General features: G+C 42.6%; 2 protein-coding genes across 9 annotated transcripts in view; one reads left to right on the top strand and one right to left on the bottom strand.

Moving 5' to 3' along the window:
* The window catches only part of AGPAT4 (1-acylglycerol-3-phosphate O-acyltransferase 4), a 70360-nt gene extending 58072 nt beyond the window's left edge, over positions 1-12288 (top strand). Inside the window, exons 8-9 of the mRNA XM_085055317.1 lie at positions 4806-5004; positions 9604-12288. Coding sequence (XP_084911443.1) covers positions 4806-5004; positions 9604-9695 — 291 coding nt within the window. The 3' untranslated portion in view covers positions 9696-12288. The remainder of the gene's footprint in view (positions 1-4805; positions 5005-9603) is intronic.
* Positions 12289-12654: 366 nt separating this feature from the next.
* MAP3K4 (mitogen-activated protein kinase kinase kinase 4) overlaps positions 12655-20886 on the bottom strand; it is an 83176-nt gene continuing 74944 nt past the window's right edge. For 7 of the 8 annotated variants that reach the window (XM_085055311.1, XM_085055312.1, XM_085055313.1 and 4 more), the window contains 4 exons: positions 15209-15331; positions 14554-14660; positions 14161-14340; positions 12655-13197 (listed from right to left, as the gene is read on the bottom strand). In XM_085055311.1, coding sequence (XP_084911437.1) covers positions 13177-13197; positions 14161-14340; positions 14554-14660; positions 15209-15331 — 431 coding nt within the window. In that variant the 3' untranslated portion in view covers positions 12655-13176. Of the gene's footprint in view, positions 13198-14160; positions 14341-14553; positions 14661-15208; positions 15332-20886 lie in introns of those variants that run through there. The other variant, XR_014850802.1, reaches the window with a different exon arrangement.

Here is a 20886-nt window from a genome sequence, read left to right as displayed (position 1 = left end):
CAAGCCTTTCTAGAGCAGTTTTAAGCATCTTCTTTAGAAAGTTGCATAAGGATACAAAAATCAAAACTGCCTTACTGCCTTCTGATTGGTAGAAAGGCCCCCTTCCCCCTGAAGGCACCTTCTAAATCAAAAGGAATTTGTGGGCTAAATAAGATGTTTTCTTCAGTGGATTAGAATTTTTGCCCCTTCTTTTACCCTGCCTTTTTTCACCAAAGCAAACATCCTGCATTAAAAGGACAGACTGATAAATTGCTTTCACACCGTATGTATAGTAGGCATTTAAGATTCCTAATTTCATGGGATGAGGAGAGAATAATGACTGTGTTTGTAGATGCCCAGTGGGTTTTTCCTTTTTTTTTTCTTTCATATGAAATGCTTTCATATGAATCTTCATTCCTTCAGAATCTGTTTCTTCTGGGCTGTTTTTATGAGTATTGGAGAGAGTTGTTGGGGGATGTGCTTTTTGAATGCACACAGCACTCCTGTTTCAATCAGTGGGAGTCATAGGTATGCACGGCATGAGGGCCTGGCAGCTCACTTTGCTTCAATACATTGATCAAAGTTATGTATTCAGACTGGAATGCAGCAGTGCTTTGGATGTAGAAGTGCTAGAATGTAGCTATGCTCTGGTTTTCTCTCACTGGGACAGCAAAAATCTGCTGTGCCGTTTGTTGTGCTCTGCCCAGGACACCACTTTAGCATTTCTGTATCAGCTCTGCCCTGGCAGTCTTGGAGCTAAAATGTGTTCCAAGACAGAGATTACATGGTTCTTAGTTTCAAACCATGACTGTTTCTGGTGTAATTCATAGCTCCTCTAAGCATTCCTGCATACAGGAATGTGAAAAGTAAATGTCTCTTGAGACTTCACTTGTAGATTTACTCCCTTTGCCTCTGATCCCCTTTCTCGTAATTGGTGCCAGTAACACCCAATTCAGGCACAACCACCAGCACCATTGCAGAAAGGCAGGATGTGACCCACAGGCCCTGCTCACTTTACAGGCAAATGGTCCTTTTGCTCAACATTGCAAAAGTCCACTTTCTGCTACTCAAGAGTTTGTACCCCTGTTTCATGTCCCTGAGAATTGCTGAGATCTTTGCAAGACAAGAACATAAATGTAAATGTGGTGATTGTTTTCCTGAATCCTTCATTACATAGTTGCAGTAATTCACTTCAAGATTTTTCTGTTATTCCCTCTTTAGCAAACACTCAATTACTTCTAGTGCAGAGTGTACATCTATCCTTCCTAATATTATATTATACAATATATCATAGTATTCTTCATGTCTGTTCTTCATGACAACTTCATTTGCTGGTTGGTTAAATCTCTGTTTCCTATTTTAGTATAGGAGTGAAGGAATGTGTGTTCAGTTTTCCATTCCACTAAAACCTTTTTTTGGTTATGTGGAATTTCTTTGATTAAGGTTGGGTGGTTTTGTTTGTTTGTTAGTTTGGGGTTTTTTTGGTGATGATTTGAGTTTTTCTCTGAAGGCAGCATGTTTCTCTTTCTCCATCCATTTTACATTAGTGAAACTTGCTTCATTGCAGTCATTCCTGGTTTACTGAAGCCCATGTCTTTATAAAATCAGACTGGCAGAATACAGAGCAGGGACAACTTCTTCCAGGGTTCTGAGATGATGAAAGCCCACCTGCAGGGTAAAAATACAGTTTTGTTTCACCTTTCTGCCCTGCATCTTAAAAAGATAATCGGCTCTTAGGTCAGATAACAAGCAGCAGTGCTGCCCAGGTGCTGTTTCCAAAAATTAATTCTGTTTCAGATCATCTTCAGAGTCAGTAAATATTTATGATAAAATGTGAAAAATTGTTATTCAAAGGGCAGTAATTCATTGTAAGATACACACTCATCCCCTGCTTTGTTTGTTTTGGTTGCAACACTTCACCAGCTGTTTCAAAGTAAGACAAGGTGTGCACACTAATGGAAAGCAGTAGCACATTATTTATTTCCCCATATGAGCATTAGTGAAGGAGTGAAGGTCTTTGAGAAAAGCTTATTCTGTTGTTTTTTACTTTATTGTCTTATCTCACGTACTTGTACCTCACTCTGAGATACTTCTCTCTGGGAGGCTGTCGTGTTTATGTTCTTGCTACTTATCACTTCATTTTTTAGTTTAGTCACTGCTGCAAACACAGTTGAACAGAGTCCTGCCAGATAAACAGTGGCACTGTGCTGCTCTGAACCAAACACTGTTCTCCTTCTACATATGGCCAGCACTGTATCAGTTAATTCCAAATTATTACAGAGGTGCAATTTGAGTTGCACATTGCATTTCCTTTTTATTTCTTCTATTTCTTTAAAGTGCCATTGCAAGAAAGGCTCCCTTTGACTTTAACAAGGGCTGGGTTGAGGATCTTATTGCCAGGCCTGAAGAGGTGCTATGTAGTAGTCACAACTCTGCTAGTCCTTGCATGTTTGTTTTCTTTTATTATCTCCTTATAGCCTCAGTGCCTGAAATAGAAGTTCCGCTTGAGAATCTTAATTTCCATTAAAAAGAGAGCAAGCTTCTAACTCTTCTTGCTTGTAAGAGAAGCTTGGAATACAGGGTCTGAAAATACATGCAGAAATGCCCTAGGGAATCAGCAAAGCTTAACTGAAGAGGAGAAGTGTACAGAACTTCAGTGTCTGGGAACAAAGAATATATTTTTGGATACTCTTTCTTTGTGGGCTTCCTCACCAAGGAGCAGCGGCATTCCTCTGCCATCAGACCTCCTGGTGGGAACAGGGAGGAAGAATCCAGTTAGCTTCTCACAAGGAGATGGGTGTTCCCTGATTTTCCCTCACTGCATTATCCCTTCCCCACACTGTCTGGAGTAACTTAAATTTGATGGGGGCAAGAGAGGGAGCATGTTTCCATGTAAGAATGTGATACCTGGGTGGATGGAATTTATTACAAACTGAAAAGAAGCTCTGTATGCAGGGGAATGAAAGGAACCTAATGTGGGTGGGGTAATTTTGGGAAATGTTGAGGTGTATTCTATATTTAAGGCCTGACTTGTTGATGGGTATCAGAGGCACCCTTGCAAAAGCTTACAAGACAGATAAACCCACAGATGCCTTTTGCAAGAGGATGTATTTAAGGGTAAGGAATCATAACTGTTCCCCACAACAGTGTGAAATGTGTAGTGGAGATGTTGGCCTCAACATTGCTTTGCCTTTAGTATATGTTTTCCATCTGTCTGGAGCTCCCAGTGAGGTGTGGTCCGTGGCTTTGCTGCCCCTCACGCCGTGCAGAGCCAACAAAGAAAACCCTGTTGCACTCGTTTCAAGCGAGCCTGTCGTGCTCTCTTGTAGTAACAGGCCCTCTAATGGCAATGCCAGGAATAGTCGGGAATTCTTCACTTTCCCGGGTAATACCTGGATTTGGAATCCTAGCTGTGTATAGTAAATTCAGTTTCCTGATGATGAGTTGCTCTGTGTTATAAACCAAAATCTTCAGGCACTGTGAAGAAAACTTCATACACTGTGTATTCTGTTGACGATGGTTCAGTAATTGGCCACAGTGATCCCAGTACAATCTAGTTCAGATGAGTAAAAGACTTATAATTTGTCTAATCTCAATAAAGAGAGTGCAGTGCTTTAATTACTGCATAATCTCCTAAAAGCTGAATGTTCCCTTTGAAATAGATAAAATGGAAACAGCTTGTAATTGCTCAAGATGCTATTAATTAAGTAAAGAATTGTTTGTGTCAGCTGGAGTGTAAGTAAGTGTAAAATCATAGCATAGTAGAAAAAATAGTCTTGTGGTTGACTACTCTTGGCTTTGCTAGAATTTTTAGAAACCAAAAATCCTTTCTTTAAAGTACTTCATTCTGACTAAATTAAGGTTGCTTTTTATGTCAGTCTAATGCTGACTTCATTAATTAACCAGTTTTATGTGGTAACACATTAACAATCTTTGCTTTTGAACAAGGAGGGAGGGGTTCTTTTCCCTCACCCACTTTTGATATCTGGGGTTGATGAGATCACTAAAGGCAATGCTATTCACCCGTGTGAGCTGTAAAGGAAGGTGCTAAATTGTAACTCTTCCGGGCTTTAAAAAACAGATGCTACAAAACAGAAAAAACAACCCCCACCCCATTATCGTCCTTGTATTATACTTGAAGGGAGAGTCCTTTGCTCAAAACCAGTGAGAGATCGTGCACTGTTTGCACACTCAATTGCTTGTAGAGAGGTCCAGCACCCAAACTTCCTTCCAAAAGCTTAATGGGAACAAGGTGAGCAAGACTATGTCCATGGGACAGAGACAGGAGGGAGTGGTGTTCTTCAGCGTGTGGGACAAGATGGTGTCTGGTCACCTTTTCTGACAGATTTGTGGGTGCTGTTTGAGAGCAGTGGCTGGAGAAAACATGAGGGAACAGAGGATGCTGCTCAGTATGTGGCCCAGACACTTCCGTGGCTTCCCTGCAGCACTTGGGCTGTGGCTGTGGCTCTGGCTCTGGCTCTGGCTCCTGCAGGAGGTTCAGCAGTGATGTCTGCATTGCTGCAGGAGTGTACATCCCATCATCCCTCCTGTTTTCCTAGGCTGTTATGGTCTCCAGGTATGCCACTTTTCAGCCTGCTGTGTGGAGGAGAAAGTGTGCACACATCAGTGTATGAGTGTATGCTCTTTTTTTTTCTTTTTTTTGACTCTGTGTTCATTGACTTCAAAGTACAAGTTTTCCAGCCTTCAGCTGGTCTTTGATCTTCCCCTGTGGTTACAAGCCTCCAGAAGGAGGAACATCAAAGCCAGGAGTGGCTAGTTTTGTTGGCAAATGGGGATTTAATTGTTGCCCTCCTTTGTTCTACTAGGATGCATTCCAGGAGGAATATTACCGAACAGGAACCTACCCAGCAGTCCCTATAATACCACCCCGTCGACCATGGACACTTTTGAACTGGCTTTTCTGGGCCTTATTGCTACTATATCCTTTGTTCAAGCTGCTCATCAACATGATCAACAGTGGGTCATCACTGACACTGGCTAGTTTTGCATTTGTCATTATAATAGGTAAGTTTTCTGATACAAAAAGATTACTTACAGGGTAACTGTCCAATAGGATTTATTGCGACTTGCTAAATGTAAGGATGACTTGTGAATTCAACAATCCACCTAATATCCACGCTGGCCTGGACCAGGTTAAAAAGATTCTCTTTTTGTTTATTTCTGGTTTTGTTTTTTTTTCGTAAGAGCTGCATACAAAATTTTCTGTTTCTGTAGAATTCAAAACAGTGACTTCTCAGTGGGTTGCCTACAAAAGGCTTTATTTTCTTGTGTTGTGTGTTGCTGGGTTGTACTTTAAATACTCAGAAGAGAGGCACAAGGATAATTTATTCCTTTGAGAATGCTTTTGTCTAATCATAGTCTGATGTGTCATGCACTGGTAATCCATGAACTCATGATTTAGCACAGCCTGTTGTGGCCATCTCCTCTGACTTACAGAGCACAGGGCATGGACTGTCACAGGCGATTCCTACAGTCACTGTCTTTTCCAGTGTGAGTGGTAATTGGTACCTGGTTGCTTAACAATGTAAAAGGAAAGTTTTTCTGTAAACTGGAGGGATTTATGATAAAACAAGCTTTTCCCATTGCTCCTAGTAGACCTTTTCTCACTGTTCGTAACTGAAACAGCACAGGGCAGGTTTTTTTTCTATGGCATTTTGACAGCTCACCTGATACTCCAGATTCGGGAACTTTATGGCAGTCCCTAATAGCCCATCGTAGTAGATTGCTGGTTTTAAGGGCAGGGTTCAGTACCTGATACAGGTGCAGATAAGCACAAAATAAACCTTTTGTGACAGAAAAGAGCACAGTAACTAGGAGGTCCTTCTACCTGATACGTTCTGCATTGTTTCAAGATTGTCATTTGTCTTTTGGATAGTTTCTGCTTATTGTGCTCTCCAGTAAAACACTGGCTTGTAAGTAACTGGCTGTTCAGGTGGAAAGAGCCATAAGAAAAATGTTCCACTCCAGCTGGAGTGGAAGGACTGTAATCCCTCAGACCTTAACTCTGAGATCTAAGGAATGAGTATCCAATGTATGTACAGCTCTGCTTGGTTCAGCTCAAGCTCTTTCAGCCCTAAATAAACAACATCTCCTCTTTATACTGTGAATGCCATCCCCTTGTGCTTTGCTGTGCAGCAGTTTGGCTGTTCATACTCCCAATAATCCTCACACTGTGCTCAAACCTTACTGCTGGTCTGGGACTGGGAGCCCTTTGTGATACTACTTGAGCCAACACAAGGCAGTCCCCGCTCCAGAGGATAAATGCTAAAGTAGTTTGAGGGAAAAAAGTGTTTTGAAAACCAGCTTTAGTTTCATAGGACACAGGGCAAGAGATTTACGTACGTAGCTCACAACAGCTATTTAAAACTTGGTGCTGATATTTTGGTGTTGAAGCAGTGAGCATGTCTGTCAAATGTCAGTATCTGTATTTGACAGCAGCTTTCTTTTTCTCCTCCTCCTGCTTCCCCAGTCTCATTCAGCTTCAAAGAACCCAGTGTTGGGTTGCCTTTCATCTTTTGGTAACTTGTGTTGGGGAGGACACCTTTCATGCTCTAGAAGTAATTTATTGTAAAGCTGTCAACAGCAGTTAAAAGGGGAATGTATGCAAAGGATGAGAGGGTTTCTCTGGGTTTTTAATTTAAAGAGAGCAGCAGCTCTTCCATGTTTAATGCTAAAAGCACTGTGGCATCTGGGCTGATGGCACAGGTCCAGCAGCTATGTATCCATTCTAGGCGAGGGAAGTGTTTCATCTGAACCAAGTGCAAGTAGTGATGAGCCAGCTTGGATTCCCTGGGAGCTGCTATGTGTGTGCTGTAGGATCATACTGCAAACCTGGGCACTTCCCAGTGTTCAGCAGCAGAATGTGGACCAAAGGGCTGGAACATGATGTGACCTGGGCAGCGAGGCTGCTGGTGATGCCTGCGGGCTGAGATGAATGGAAGGTGAGGAGAGGACAAGCCAGCAGGGCTGTAGTAAGTTTTACAGCAGGATACAAACCATGTGCAGGATCATGCCTGTGGTGATTCTGCCTTTTGGTGGAGCTGCCAGATAATCTGGCCTTTCAGCCTGCTTCCTAGAAACCAGGGGCTTTGGAGTGGGTTGTCTGCTTTCATGTGTGAGTTTGTTGCTTGTTTCTTCTCCTTCCTAGTATGTATGATAGGCCCTCAATGGAATTGTCTACCATTCATATAATCTTTAATTGTACAAATCTTAATTTCAGTGTATAACCTATATAAGTCACGTGCAAACCATATATGGGAAGTTTTTATGCCTCTGCTTGCTGTGCTGCTTATAGCACTTGCTGTGTGGTATAAAGGCAATGTAACAAATGAGGAAAAATCCTGAGGTGTAAGAGAAAAGGTGGAAATTCTTTGCTCTGAGCTAAGGTTTTGCTGAGGGATGAGATACTGTGTGTGGAGGTGGTGGTTTTCTTGGAGTTAAACGTGTTCCAAGAAAGAGATTACATTATTGGCTCTCTTGATAATGTGTCAGCTCAGCCCTCCCTGAGCCCCCAACACTCCAGCAGGCAGAGGCTTCAGCCAGTAGCTTCTCTCATGCTCTTCTCAGGGCAGACTTAAACCCTCACAGCTATTAAGTTAGGCACTGCTTGTTAGTTACTGCTTGATCTCCCTTTCTTCCCTTTCTTGAAGTAAAATCCCCTAAGTGGCCCTTACTACAGTCGTATGTAAAACAACAAGTGAATAAATCCTTAAATGTGATGGTATGCACTGAGGCTCCAGGAGAGCTGTGGTGAGGAGGCAGTGCAGGGACACACAGTGAGGCACCCCAGTCTTACCCCACTTTGCTTCCACAGGCTTGACAAACATGAGTAGTCCTCTTCTCCTTGCATCCCACCTTCCTCAGGGTGCTGACAGCTACAGGGTGAAATGGGGACAGAAGGCAGTGGCAATGTTTGCCAGGGAGCAGAGGAAGAAAAAAAGTGTGAACTGCTGAACTAGTTGGTTTTTGTGTCCAGGCAGTGGCATTCTTGGAACAGGATGAAATCCCCAATATGGTGTTTGGTTGTTGTAACAGCTGCTCTTATTTATGCTCTGTATCCATCTCCAGATGCTGTTTCTATCCCTTGTGGTTAAAATCTTAATGATTTCATGCTTATTATGTTATGATCCCAGACTGCAGGCTACATGTTGGATCTTTCTCGCGTGTTCCCCAGCCCATGGCCAGTTAAATGTCAGAGATGGTTTTCTTTCTTTCTTGTGTGTTTGTGAGAATGAAGCCCTTTGGTTGTCTCAGTGGAGTGTGTTTCTATTCATGGACTGACAGCAGAGTGTCAGTGACAGTGAGTGCCCTCGGAGGCAGCTCCCTTGCTGGGCTGCTCACTGCACTGCTCTGCCTGTGAGAGGGCCCTGCTTTCCTGGCATCCACAAGAGCTAAGGGCAGCCCCGTGGGCAGACCAGCTTCCCAGTGTCCAGCATCCTGTCACATCACATGTGACTCATCTCTGGTACCCAGTTACCACTTGCACTCTTAAAATTGTCAATTTACTGTCAGGCTGCAGAACACGAGTCTGTAGCGATGGGTCATTGTGGCTGATGTTGTTGTGCCAAGTAGCAGCTGGTAAAGCACAGGGCAGCAATGTTTGCCAGCTGGCAGCCCCCTCCCCTTCCGAAGAGCAGCAAATGCCAGGACACAGTGTTGAATCAGCCAAGGGACGCCTGGTAGTGGGACGAAGCCTCTGCATTTTCTTGGTGATCTCTGGCACTGACTTAACCATTAAGAGTCCTTTGGATGGTGAGAATTTGTCCAGGATCATCCAGAGAAGTAAAGACCAATGTGAACGAGATGTTTAGAGCACCTCACCTTACTGAGCCTTTTCACCACCAGTTAGAAAGAAAGTGGGATTTGGAGGCTTATAGGAGCTTGTGCCTTTCTTGCGTTTGTTTGTTTGGTTTGGGTTCTTTTTTCTAGAAAGCACTCTGAGCAGAGGAAAGATGTTTGTGACTTCTTAGTAGGTTTAGCCTGAAAGAAGTGTGGCAGTTCTGAATAATGTACAGTAGCTGAGCAGAAGCTTGAGGAATAATAGATTTTGGGCAGCTGAGCCCCTTTACCAAAAAAAAACCAACCAAAACTGTGAGGGAGTTTCGCTTTGCATTTTAAGTTAGTCCCTTTAAGTGTGACAGATAAAGAAGTAAATAAAATGATCCTTGCATATGATGAATTATTACCACTGAATCATCTATAAAAGTCTTTGCAATTAACCTGGTTTCTTGTAATGGATTTTCTCATGAGCTGCCATTAACAAATGCCATAACTTACATTTTTTGTGTTTATCAAGCTCTGAAGTGCTCTTGCACTTGCTTGTGCTCTTCCAGAGCTGGGGCTGTTGAAAGCCAGCAGAATTCCCTCCCCTGACATGCAGGCCTGTGCACACCTTTGCCTTTCACCCATCCTGGTTCCCTGGAAGCCTCTTCCCTGCTGTTGTGTCCAGCCTGAGGCTCTTCCTTCATGAGATGCCACAGGCAAATAAGTTGATGTGGAGGTGTGGAGCATCAAATGCACCTTTCATCCAAGGTCGGTTTCATGATGCTACACCAGTACAGATGTTCAGGCCTTGCCTCAAGCAGCTCTGTGTTTGTTTTGCAGCTTCTGTTGGTGTCAGATGGATGATCGGGGTTACAGAAATTAACAAGGGCTCCACCTATGGCAACAATGACAACAAGCAGAAACTAAAGTAGCATCTTCAGAGACTGCTTCAATCCAAAGGGAACAAATGCAACTGCTGAAAACTCTTAAGTGCATATCATGGTCCTTTCAAGTGAAATCAGAGGATGAGTAATTGCCGTGCATATCTGAATTTGTGCTCCTGTTGTTTTACTCTGGGGTTTGAGCTGGATGACATGCTGGAAAGATGCATTCCTTCGTGTGCTCTCAACAACAGGTTTGCACATGTGTGGTTGGTTTGTTTTCCTATGAAGTGTCTTAAGTTTCGAAGAAAAAAAAATTCCAGCGTGCTCATATGAAGAGACTCTACCTGGAAACTAACCAGAGGTGCAGGCTTTAATGTCAGATGATTGTTACAAGATGATTAAACTTGATAGTTGCGTAGATCACACAGTTTAACAGTTTAACAACCATAATCTGTCAGTGTTTAAATACAGTACAGCAAGATGCTGTGCTTGGTTATAGCAGTATTGGACTGAAGCAGCTCTGCTGAACTGGCAGAACTACAGTAGAGTTTTTGTACATCTAGAACTTATTCCCACAGTGTGCACTACATGGGCCCTTCAAAACTTTCAGCCAGACCCTGGACATCCAGACATCGGAGCCTGGCAGTAGCAAAACCTGTATCAGAATTTGGCCTTGTGGCCCAAGCAGACCTATGTTACCCACTGCCATCTCCTTCCCCAGGCCATACATCTGAGGGGTAGCTGAAACCTGTAATTCTTCAGAGTAAATGTCATTTTTAGTTTGGAAAAACTGAGATAGTGAAATTCCTTTTGGCTTTAAATGCTACTTAAAATTCCAGGCCATCCTAACAATTGTGGAAAGAAAATAACTGGGCATGGTGTAGTGAAATAATGCAAAGCATGCATTAAAATGTATGCCCCACACCCGTACTGTTGTGATCCTAATTAATCTGCTTGTCTGTCTTTTCTGATAAATTAGTTTACTTGGTGCCTCATAACAGCCTGAGGTAATAGTAAATTATCTTATTTTCTTCTGGGGAGGAGAGGGAGACCAGGAGAGAGACCTAGGACAGTAGGTATGGCTCATTTTTTTGATGTCTGTCTTAACTTGATTTGACACCTTTCTGAATTAAATAAAACTAGAATCAAGCTCTGGGGAAAATAGGGTTGCACTGACATTCCCAGTACTGATTTCTGGGCAGCCACCTCCTGTTTTTAAACTTCCAGAGTTAAGGATCTGCAGGTTATTAGAAAGAATTTGTTTAAAACAGGAAAAAAAGGAAAAGAGGGGGCATTATAGCAACAATTATGATTGGAAAAAAAATCTCAATTTTTTTTAAAGTCTACAGATCCTGACACTGAGCAGTGGAGGTTGTGATTGGCACTTTCAAAGATAGTCCATTTTCACTAGGCATAGGACTAAACAGGATAGTCTTCAGTGAAGAAAGTGAGCAGTCTTAACTGTAGTATCTGGTATAAAAATATTTCTCTTGTCATGTAATAAAACAGAGGCCAGAAGAAACAGGTTCATACAACAATATGAAGCATCCATGAAATATGTATTTGCTGTTCAGTACATCAGATAATCTAGAAACTCACCTTTTTAATATGCAGCACCTAAAAAGCAGGTGAAGTAGTGCTTTTAGCATGGATCAATAAGTGATGTTTATGGATAGTGGAGGCAGTAAAATTTACAACATGAGGGAAGTGTGAGAGACTGGTTTGGGGAGCTTTTCTCCTCACACATCTTGTGTACACATGCATTCCCTGTGCTCTGAAGCTTTCTGGAACAGGTTGTATGATGTCATGAACAGAAACACGGGCTCTGGTATAGTTTTTCCAACACATGAAACAGAGCCCAAGAGTAGAAAACAGTGCAGTATTTACAATGCTATTTAATAAAGCACATGCCCTGCACTCTTAGTTATTTTAACACTGTACACTGGAAAACTATCACATCCTGTAGTAATGATCAGGCACATTAACAAGCCAGACCTGAAGACATGTCCTCAAGAGTTTGAAAATGGGTGGGAGGGGAGAAAGGAAAGACCTCTCCAGGGCAGCGTTTTACTGTAAACATTACCCAGCAGGTCCAGTGGCCTTTTTCTCAGGGTGGTGGGTGAGTAGTTCTGAGCAGCAAATACATACTCCTGGAGTGACAAAGGCTGTTCTTCCTTCTTAAAGAGCCACTGATTTAACATGCAGAAAGGAAATCTGGCAATTCCTTACGAATCATAGTCCTGTCTCCTCCAACTGTGTGCTGTGCCACTTCTCCCAGAGGAAAGTACCAAACAAGTAAATACTTCTGAAAGAGTGCATAAATTATTTCATACCCATTTCCCTGGGACCAACCTTTAGAACAGGCAGAGGGCCAAACACAACACTCCTGGATCTGTCCTCCTAAGCACTTCTGCAAGTCCTGGCACACCACTGAGGCCCTTCCAGCACTCACTGAAACAGAGAAAGCTTAATGGTCCTTGCCAAAGTTAAACTTGTCCAGTTCCCTGTATTAAAATAATGACATAGGTCATTAGGAAGCAGTGTTTGCCCCTCATCCCCACAAGCAACTGTATGTTCTACAACTGCCTTAACAAAATTAGTCTTAATGTTTGTTTATACAAAAATAAAAGTATAAAAAGCTGGTCTGCAGTGAATGAATTTTCTTTTGGTTGGTAAGAACAACCTAGTAACAGTTTCCCACCTTTATCCTGACTCCTAAAAGCTGTCCACAGTTCCTGTTTGTGTTCAAGGGCACCTGAAACAAGGCAAGTGAGGATACAAATCACTCAGATGCAGAGTGAAGCATACAGCAAGCTGGGGGGGGGGGGAAGGGAGGGGGACACTTTTACCTCAGCTACTTTCATGGTCCTTAGCTGAGGATGACAACATACTTCCCCTCCTATCATACAACTGAAAATAGAGAACTGAAAAGAAGGAAAAGTCTTCACTTAAATTCAGCAAAAAAGCCCCATGCTTATTTTTGGAAGAAAAACCCTTCACCAACATCTCCTAAAATAAACCATTTATTGAGAAAAACCTTTTTTTTTAAATTTCATTAATCAGCCTTGTGCATAACAAATCCGAAGCTTGCCAAAAACAAATAAACAAAAACCCCAGTAAAAGTTCACAGTCAGTGCACTCAAACAGATTAAAAAACAAGGTCCATAACGCCTGATAACACTACAGCATTTTTCTGAACCTAGAGAGTTCAAAAATACTACATATTAACATTACAATTTCTCAATCAAATGAGAAACAGGAGAAGGAACAAAAAGGGTATGGTCCATATACAGTAGTAATGGCACTTTCACTGAAACATGCAGCTTCTTCCAACTTGCAGACACTGTCACGGGAGCAACATGTGCCGAGTAAAATGTACAGGAGCAGCAGAGGAAGTGACACCGTCACTTGTGCAGTCTTCGTTAAGTTCAACTTTTATACTGTTTCTCAGCACAGTCTTTATGTAAATATTACATACAGTAGTGATTAAAATCTTGTCAGAATAAAAAAGGCCAGAGATTGAGTAACTTTACTCTTCGTCTGTGCAAACCTGTGAAAGAAGCAAAAGGCAATTACTTCAGTCATCTCCCTCCTGCAGCAAGATGACAAGGGATCAATCTCTTTAGCACCTTCATAAAACATCTTTGAAGCATTTTTTCCCTTCCCTTGTTATACAGTAATGCATTACAAGTGTTTGTATGGGAGTACTGACATTCCCACTGTCACCGTGCATCCTTTAGGTGCCTAAAGCAGCAGACACCTCTGTGAGGGATGGGTGGGATCTGGCTACACTTGCACTGATGAGGGATGGATATGATGATTCCAAGCACACTGCTACTGAACCAGAACACCAAAGTGCTCAATTTTATGCTGGAAAATGGGACAGAATTCAATAACCTACTGTGCTCCTACTTCTTAAAAAAAGAAGTTGCTAATACAGCTCAATTTGCATCAGTGAGTGAATATTTGCCTATTCTTAAGGAAAGCATCCCACTGTAATTGATGCAAGAACTGCAGACTGTTACACCAGCTGCCAGATAAAACATTCTGTATGACCTTAAACTTAAGAACTTAAGTCTGAACTTAGAAGAAAAGCAGCCCCTTGCACAGAAGGGTGGGAGAGTTCTCAAGCATTTCACTTTTTATGGAGGGGGCCCTTATCTCTAAAAACCTGTGCATTTGTACTTGTTAAAGTTTTTGGTGCAGATCCCTTCAGATCCAGTAAGCTATCAGTGAGTTGAAGCCTGATGTGTCATTTTAGCATAAAGATAATGCACTTCAAAATAGCAGTGAAAATTTATTGCATGGTGCACACCACATCCTATAGTCAAATGCTTGCTAAAAACAACACATGCTTGTGGAAAGTTGCCAACCCATGTTTCCTGGACAGCATCAACTTGCTGTCAGCCCCTCATCATGACACCAAGCCCTGTGGCATCACTGAAGACAAGCCAACTGGCAGCTATTCTGAATTCCCATCTGCAGTTTTCATAGCCAAAGTCATCAAACAAACCTTGACAAAAGGATGATCAAGAAGCTGGCTGGCCGTCCACCTCATCTTTGGGTCACTTTCCAGGCAGTGGCAAAGGAAGTCTTTCCCTTCTGGGCTCACTTTGTCAGGAATAGGAGGTTTATGACCCATCCCCACTTTATACATAATCTGGAAGTTGTGCTCATATTCATGCCAAGGCCTCTGCAACAGGTAACAGAATTGCTAAGTGCAAGCTTTAGTGAGTAAACCCACTAGAGCTACCCACTAGAGCATGTATTTCTGTACTCCAGGAAATGAAAAACCATCCCAGTCCTTGCAGACTGAAGTGTGACAAATTGTCAAAAGTGGGACCAGAATTTGGAGAAAAAATTCTGAGAACACTTTGCATTTCATCAGTACATGAAACATCCCTACCTTGCCGGTGACCATCTCTATGACAACACAGCCCAGGCTCCAGATGTCTGCTGCACGTCCATGCCCTTCTCCTTTAGCTCTAGTGATTACTTCTGGAGCCATGTATGCTTTGAAACAACATAGATGATGCCATCAGTTCATACAGCAGAAGGAACAGTATACGTCAAGTCACTGACTGGGTAAACCAAATGCTTTTTAAAATACCTAATGATTTACTACCCAGGTTTTCTTGCTAAGTTTTGCCAGTTACTGGTTTCTTGTTCTTTGACATGTTTTCAGCACAACCATCTTTCAGTTTGAAAAGTGATAGTGAAAATGCTGTTACAGTACATGCTTCCAGTTATTGCCTTTTTTTTTAAATAGATTAAGCAGCTGTTCAGTGAGAAGAGTAATGTTTCAGTAAGGCTGCACAGAAAAATACAACCCCAGAAAGCGCATGCTCCAGCATCTTTATAGTTACCAGACAAATACAATTTTATCTCTCACATTATATCATTCGCTGATTTTTTTCGCTTTTGTATGTAAAAGCACAGAACTAGCTAAGGTAAAATCAAGTTTCCCTGAAACACATGCTTTTACTCCAGCCCAGACTTCTGGCAGAGGTACTTCTTTTATGGTAACTAGACAAGTACCTGCCTAGCACAAGCTTCCTTACCTGCAGTCCCCAAGGTACTGTTCACTTCTCCAGGCATTGTCTGGGTATTGTTCTTCAGCTTCACTGAGCAGCCAAAGTCTCCCAGTTTAATCAGTCCAGATGAGGTAAGAAAGATGTTGGCTCCTAGGAAACACAAGAAAACATAGTAACACTTGTTTAAACCAGACCTGAATTGAGGAATGAGGGCTTCTCAATATAGCCTTGGAAGTTACACAGTGGATAATAGCTGAATTCCCACTTAGATCTTTACCTGTGAACTAAGTGTGGAATATGACAACATTAAAGATGTTCTGGTGGGTTTGTGCTAACATAAAGTGTACTGGAAGTTGACAAGTATTCAAAAAAACAAACAAAAAAAGCAGTATGGCAGGCAAATTAAACAGCTTTCCATACAAGCTCGTTACAAGAAATTACTCCTTCAGGAATTAAAGAATTCCGGTGCTTCTCCTTATGACTGTTAAACTCTGAAGAAACTGCTTCCTGGCAAAGGCCATTGCTGTGTCCCTCCCACTAGTCATTTTTCGGTTCTGAGTCAAGACAGATGGTACCATACTTGTCAATAAATTAGTGTGTCCAGCAGGATGAGGGAACAGATCATCCCCATGTACTCAGCACTGATGAGGCTGCACCTCAAGTTCTGTGTCCAGTTCTGGGCCCCTCACAACAAAAAGGACACTGAGGTGCTGGAGCAAGTCCAGATAAGAGCAATGGAGCTGGTGAAGGGTCTGGAGCACAAGTCCTGTGAGGAGAGGCTGAGGGAGCCGGGGGTGCTTAGCCTGGAAAAAAGGAGACTCAGGGGTGACCTTGTCACTCTCTACAACTGCTGAAAGGATGCTGCAGCCAGGTGGGGTCAGCCTCTTCTCCCAGGCAACTAGTGACAGGACAAGAGGAAATGGCCTCAGGCTGCACCAGAGGAGACTCAGGTTGGACAGACATCAGGAGGAACTTCTTCACAGAAAGGATGGTCAGGTGTTGAAACCAGCTGCCCAGGGAGGTGGTGGAGTCACCATCCCTGGAAGTGTTGAAGATACAATTGGGCATGGCACTCAGTGCAGTGGTTTAGTTGTCTGACGTGGTGGTAGTCAGTCAAAGGTTGGACTCAGTCTTGGAGGTCTTTTCCAACCTTAATGACTCTATGGTCACAGCTGACTTGCAAAACAGAGCTCAGAGCATTTTATTACATTTACTACCAAGTGCCTTCTCCTATTGCACTTTAATTCCAGAGTAAGTTTTGCTGGAGAACTGCCACTAAAATAACTGGCTACTAAAATACTGCTGTCTTGCACTAGAACAAACTTCCCTAACATAGTTAAAAATCTCTAAGGGGAATCTGCAAGTGACTTCAAGTCAGTTGCACAACACAACAGTGCAAAATAAGCCAAGTGGTTTTGACAACCTGTGGTTTTCTTTCATTCAACATCCTGCCAAAATACTCATGTTGACAGCAACAGAAAACAGGTAGAGCAGAAGGAGATCCTTATGCCAGGCCACATTCTGGATTCTGCAAGTACCAAAATGAAAGCACAAGTAGGTTGCAAGTATCACCGGGCAGAAACAGAGCTTCAGCTGGGATCTCTCAAGGAAAGATGGATGGTATGCACAAAACAAAACTGCTCACCTACTCTAGGAGTAGGCAGATGTTGGGGATTTCATTACACATAGCCTCTTCCCACATCACACAAAAGATTCATTCAAAAATGGCTCATTTCAATAGAACCTCCCAAGCTTCTCGCTTTTTTTCCACCTTGAACAGTGCAGAAATTCTTGGCTGCTCCTCCATTGTGTTGTCTTAGTTAATAACTTTTTCCCATTTGCTTGGTTGGCCATCCCCAAGATATTCATAGAGAATACAAAAGAATCCTCAAAAAGCTCAAGTTAAAAAAAGGCAATGCAGGTCAATGATGCCAAAACCCTGCCTGTTTCTCAAAGGACTCTGACTACTCTGACAATAGTCTATAACTATTTAGTCCAAGAACTGCAATTAATGGGTTAGCAAAATCATTAACAGAATCCAATTCCAACCTTTAGTTACTGTAAGCTTTTACAAGTTCTGAAAGAATTAAAATTCAGGGCATACAACTCTTTTGCACATTGTGTCCAGTGGTTTCCCAGTTTGAGCATTCAGATGCTTGCATATACTCCAGAATGCTTTCCCTGGATTCTGCAGTTTGCCATCAGTGGGACCTATGTCCAGAGTCACCCTGCAGTCACAAGCATGTGAAATACAGCTGGGTAGACAATCCCTCAGCTTCTTCAATGAAAGAGCATCCAGAAAGACACCAAAGCAGTACAAGAAGGCTGCTTGATGGGACACCAAGTATGGGCAGTGCATTAGAAGAGCAACAGCTTCTTTTTCCTTTGAACCACTGTCAACTGCTTTTCTCATGCTTTTCAAGCAGTTGCTTATTAGATAGAAAATAGGTGTACTTAACCTACACAAAGAGCTTGGGAAAAACATTCATCAGTAGCAAACACTTTTTTCAAGGATGTTTTGGAAACCTCTGTTTCCATTCCTCCAGAAAACAACATGAAAATTTCACAGAGGGCTACAAAGTGGTTTCCAAGCACTACAGTGGGTGGAGCCTGGCAGTGCAACAAAATCTCTTCTGACCAAATCTGACGCTACTGGGATAGTTTAGTTTAATACAGTTCAGAACCTTCTTCCAAGGCTTTTCAAACTAGAGTTTGTCCCTTTTAATAAAAAGTAATGACAATTTAGCCTAAGAGTTACCATAAAAGCTTCTGTGAGCCCTTTTCCTGAAAGCACTTGGAACTGTCAAATGGAATAAAGCATTGAACCAAAGTTTCACCGAGAAGACAGAGAGCACTTGAAGAATCATTTGCAGACACTTTCTGTCAGCTTCCACTGATGTGCTGTTGGCTGGAGCCTGTTTCGTAAGCTGCTTGTTCAAAAACCAAAACCAGCCTGCAGAAGGAGTGTTTAGTAAGGGTCCCCTTGTTAAATGAAACCTGCACAGAATCCAGCAGGACCTGTGTAAGAGAAAAGCAGAAAGGAGGGCAATACTTTGAAGATGCCTAATGCTGTTTACCTTTGACAGTTAACACTGCTGGGAATGTAATGAAATTCCTACATATCTGCATGGTTAATAGGCAAAATAAAACCAAAGACCATGAGTAAAACAACAAAAAGGGACCACTCCCCATCTGTTCCTTCTCTCCCCGTACATGTACACTGTCTAAGGCACAGTCACTGGATGCACTTGGCAGCAGCAAGAGGTTGTCCAGGTGTGCACAGCCATCCTGCTGTCACACCACAGGTCCTCCTCAGCAAGTGTCAAAAGCCACGCTCCTGCTAGAGCAGCCAAAACCTAAAGCATTTAAATTCAAGTTTCACTCCCTCTACCTCTGCCAAATCAGCCCCATAGTAAGCACAGTGAAAACTGCACCAGCATGATAGTCCCAAGGTCTTGCTGGAAATCCTATGTGTCCATGGAGCAGTACCAAAAGCCCCACTAAAGGCTGTGCTGTAATTCCAGGAAAAGAGACACCTCAGACATTCCGCAGCCAGTGCTTAAGCAGTACAGCAGCCAAATTCATTCAAGAAACAAGCAGGCCAAATGCCACTTTTGGATGAGAAAATCAGCTTTTGCATACTCTTTTTCAGCCTCTCAGAGACACATGCCCATAGTCTCCTGTTGTACAGTTTTCCATCTCTTGCTGAATAACCTTCCTTCCTTTGTGCTCATGAGGAAGACAGGATAGCAGAAGTTTTGAGATAACCACAAAGAAGACAACAATACAGTAAAAGTTTGATGAAGACTTCTTGGTACAGAGCATCTCATTCACAGGGTTCTGATTTCTAAAGCTTCAGACACAATCCTTTCCTTTTATGTATTCAGCTAAGCACTGCCCTTCTCTCCTGAAGAGAATACAGCAGGCATTGCCTCATTAATTAATTCCTCTCAATTCAGCACTTCTGAGACCACACCTTGAGTTCTGTATCTTGTTTTTAGGCTCTCCAGTACAAGAGAAACAATGACACACTGGTGCAAATGCAGGCAAGTGGCATCAAGATGGTCAGAGGGCTGGTGCACCCAACATCCAAGGAAAGGCTGCAAGATGGGTTTGCTCAGCTTGAAGAAGGGATGCCTGGGGGAGTGTGTGTGCAGATTTACTGCTGTTTTCAGCTGTGTAATGGAGGATAGCAAGACTCTGGAAACAGACTTTTCTCTCAAAGGTACACTGTGAAATAGTTATGTGGCAATGGACGCCAACAGCAACCTTTGCAAATTCCAGGGAGCTATCAGGAAAAAGCTTTTCACAGTGGGGACAGGCCAGTCATCGGAACAGGGCCTCTCCATGCCTGGAGATACACACAGATCTCACCTCAACAATGGCCTGAGCAATCTGATCGAATTTGATGTTGGATCCAATACTGGGGCTGGCCCTGTTTAGAACAGAGGGCTCACAGATGTCCACAGGTTTCCTCCAGTGTTCAGCATTCCATCATTCTCCATCACTGACCAGAACAGCTTCCTTACAAAAAGTGAAGTAATTCTAACCAAGGAAACTGACCTTAGACACAGGAATTCAAATTCAATACCAAAAGTAGAGATTAAGAGAATATCACAAGAGACTATCTCCTGCTATCAGACTACCACCTGCTTTTCACAATGATGCAGACTAAGCAAAAGCAGTGCAACCAAATGTAACAACCAGCCAACACAACCCTCAGTCTACCCTCACCAGCACAGGCTGAAAAAGAGTTTTGGCAGCTGCATCTTCCTTTGTCTTTTACACTCATAGAGCTGGATGCCATAACAGCATCTGAAAGACAACAGTGGCACAAGGGGACACTACTAACCAAAAGTCTATTTTTGAGCACAACGCACCTGCAGACATCAAGTACAGGTGACTTACAGGATACAGATAAACAATCATTATAAGAATTGTTTATCTGCTGCTAAAAGAAATAGATCCACAGTGATGTTTAGCAAAGTGGCCATGAGAGATCTAGTGTGATCTGACAGCAAGATTTTTATAGGAAAGCAGTTTTAACAGTCTGAACGACACATCATTCTTCCCTATCAGAAAAATAAGAGTACCAGTCTACACAAGAGCTAAAATTAAAACTAGAGGGTTCTTTACTGCTGTTAGCCTGAAAACTTGGGGATGCAATGTTAATAGAAAAGGAGACAACGAGCAAAAGACTTCCAATGCATCCGGTATCCTTTACAAAAATACCCTCTGTGGTCTGTCTTTATACTCTGCCATGGAGTTTCAGGAAGGTCTATACACAGATGTGCCTGCAGTGACCCTCTGTAGAAAGTCAGTCTGTCACTGACTCTCAAGAAACACCCCAACATTTGATGTAAAGAACCTGTTGTGACAGAAATGCTCTCAGGTAACACAACATTACAGTTCTGTCAAACAGCTTTTCCCACTCCATGCATTTCCCTGAAGAGCAGAAGACCTATTTGGAAACATATCCAGGTATCCACAATGACACTGAACAGCACAAAAGAAATCCCTGTCAGCCAGCCTTGGATTTTGATAACGAGCTTCCAGGAGAGCAAAATCCAGCTAAGCAGAACCTGGACAAGGAATGATCGAGAAAAGGGCAAGGAGGGAACTGTGAAAAGCACAAAGGGAAATCCACAACTGGAGAGAAACCTTTGGTGAGAAAGGAGAACCAGAAAAGGTAAGATTGCTGGGGA

This window comes from Lichenostomus cassidix, chromosome 3 (genome assembly GCF_008360975.1).
Source record: "Lichenostomus cassidix isolate B80296 chromosome 3, HeHo_3.0, whole genome shotgun sequence".
NCBI classification, from domain to species: Eukaryota; Metazoa; Chordata; class Aves; order Passeriformes; family Meliphagidae; genus Lichenostomus; species Lichenostomus cassidix.
Note: the sequence above shows the minus strand (reverse complement) of the source record. Positions and strands in the feature narration are given on the sequence as shown.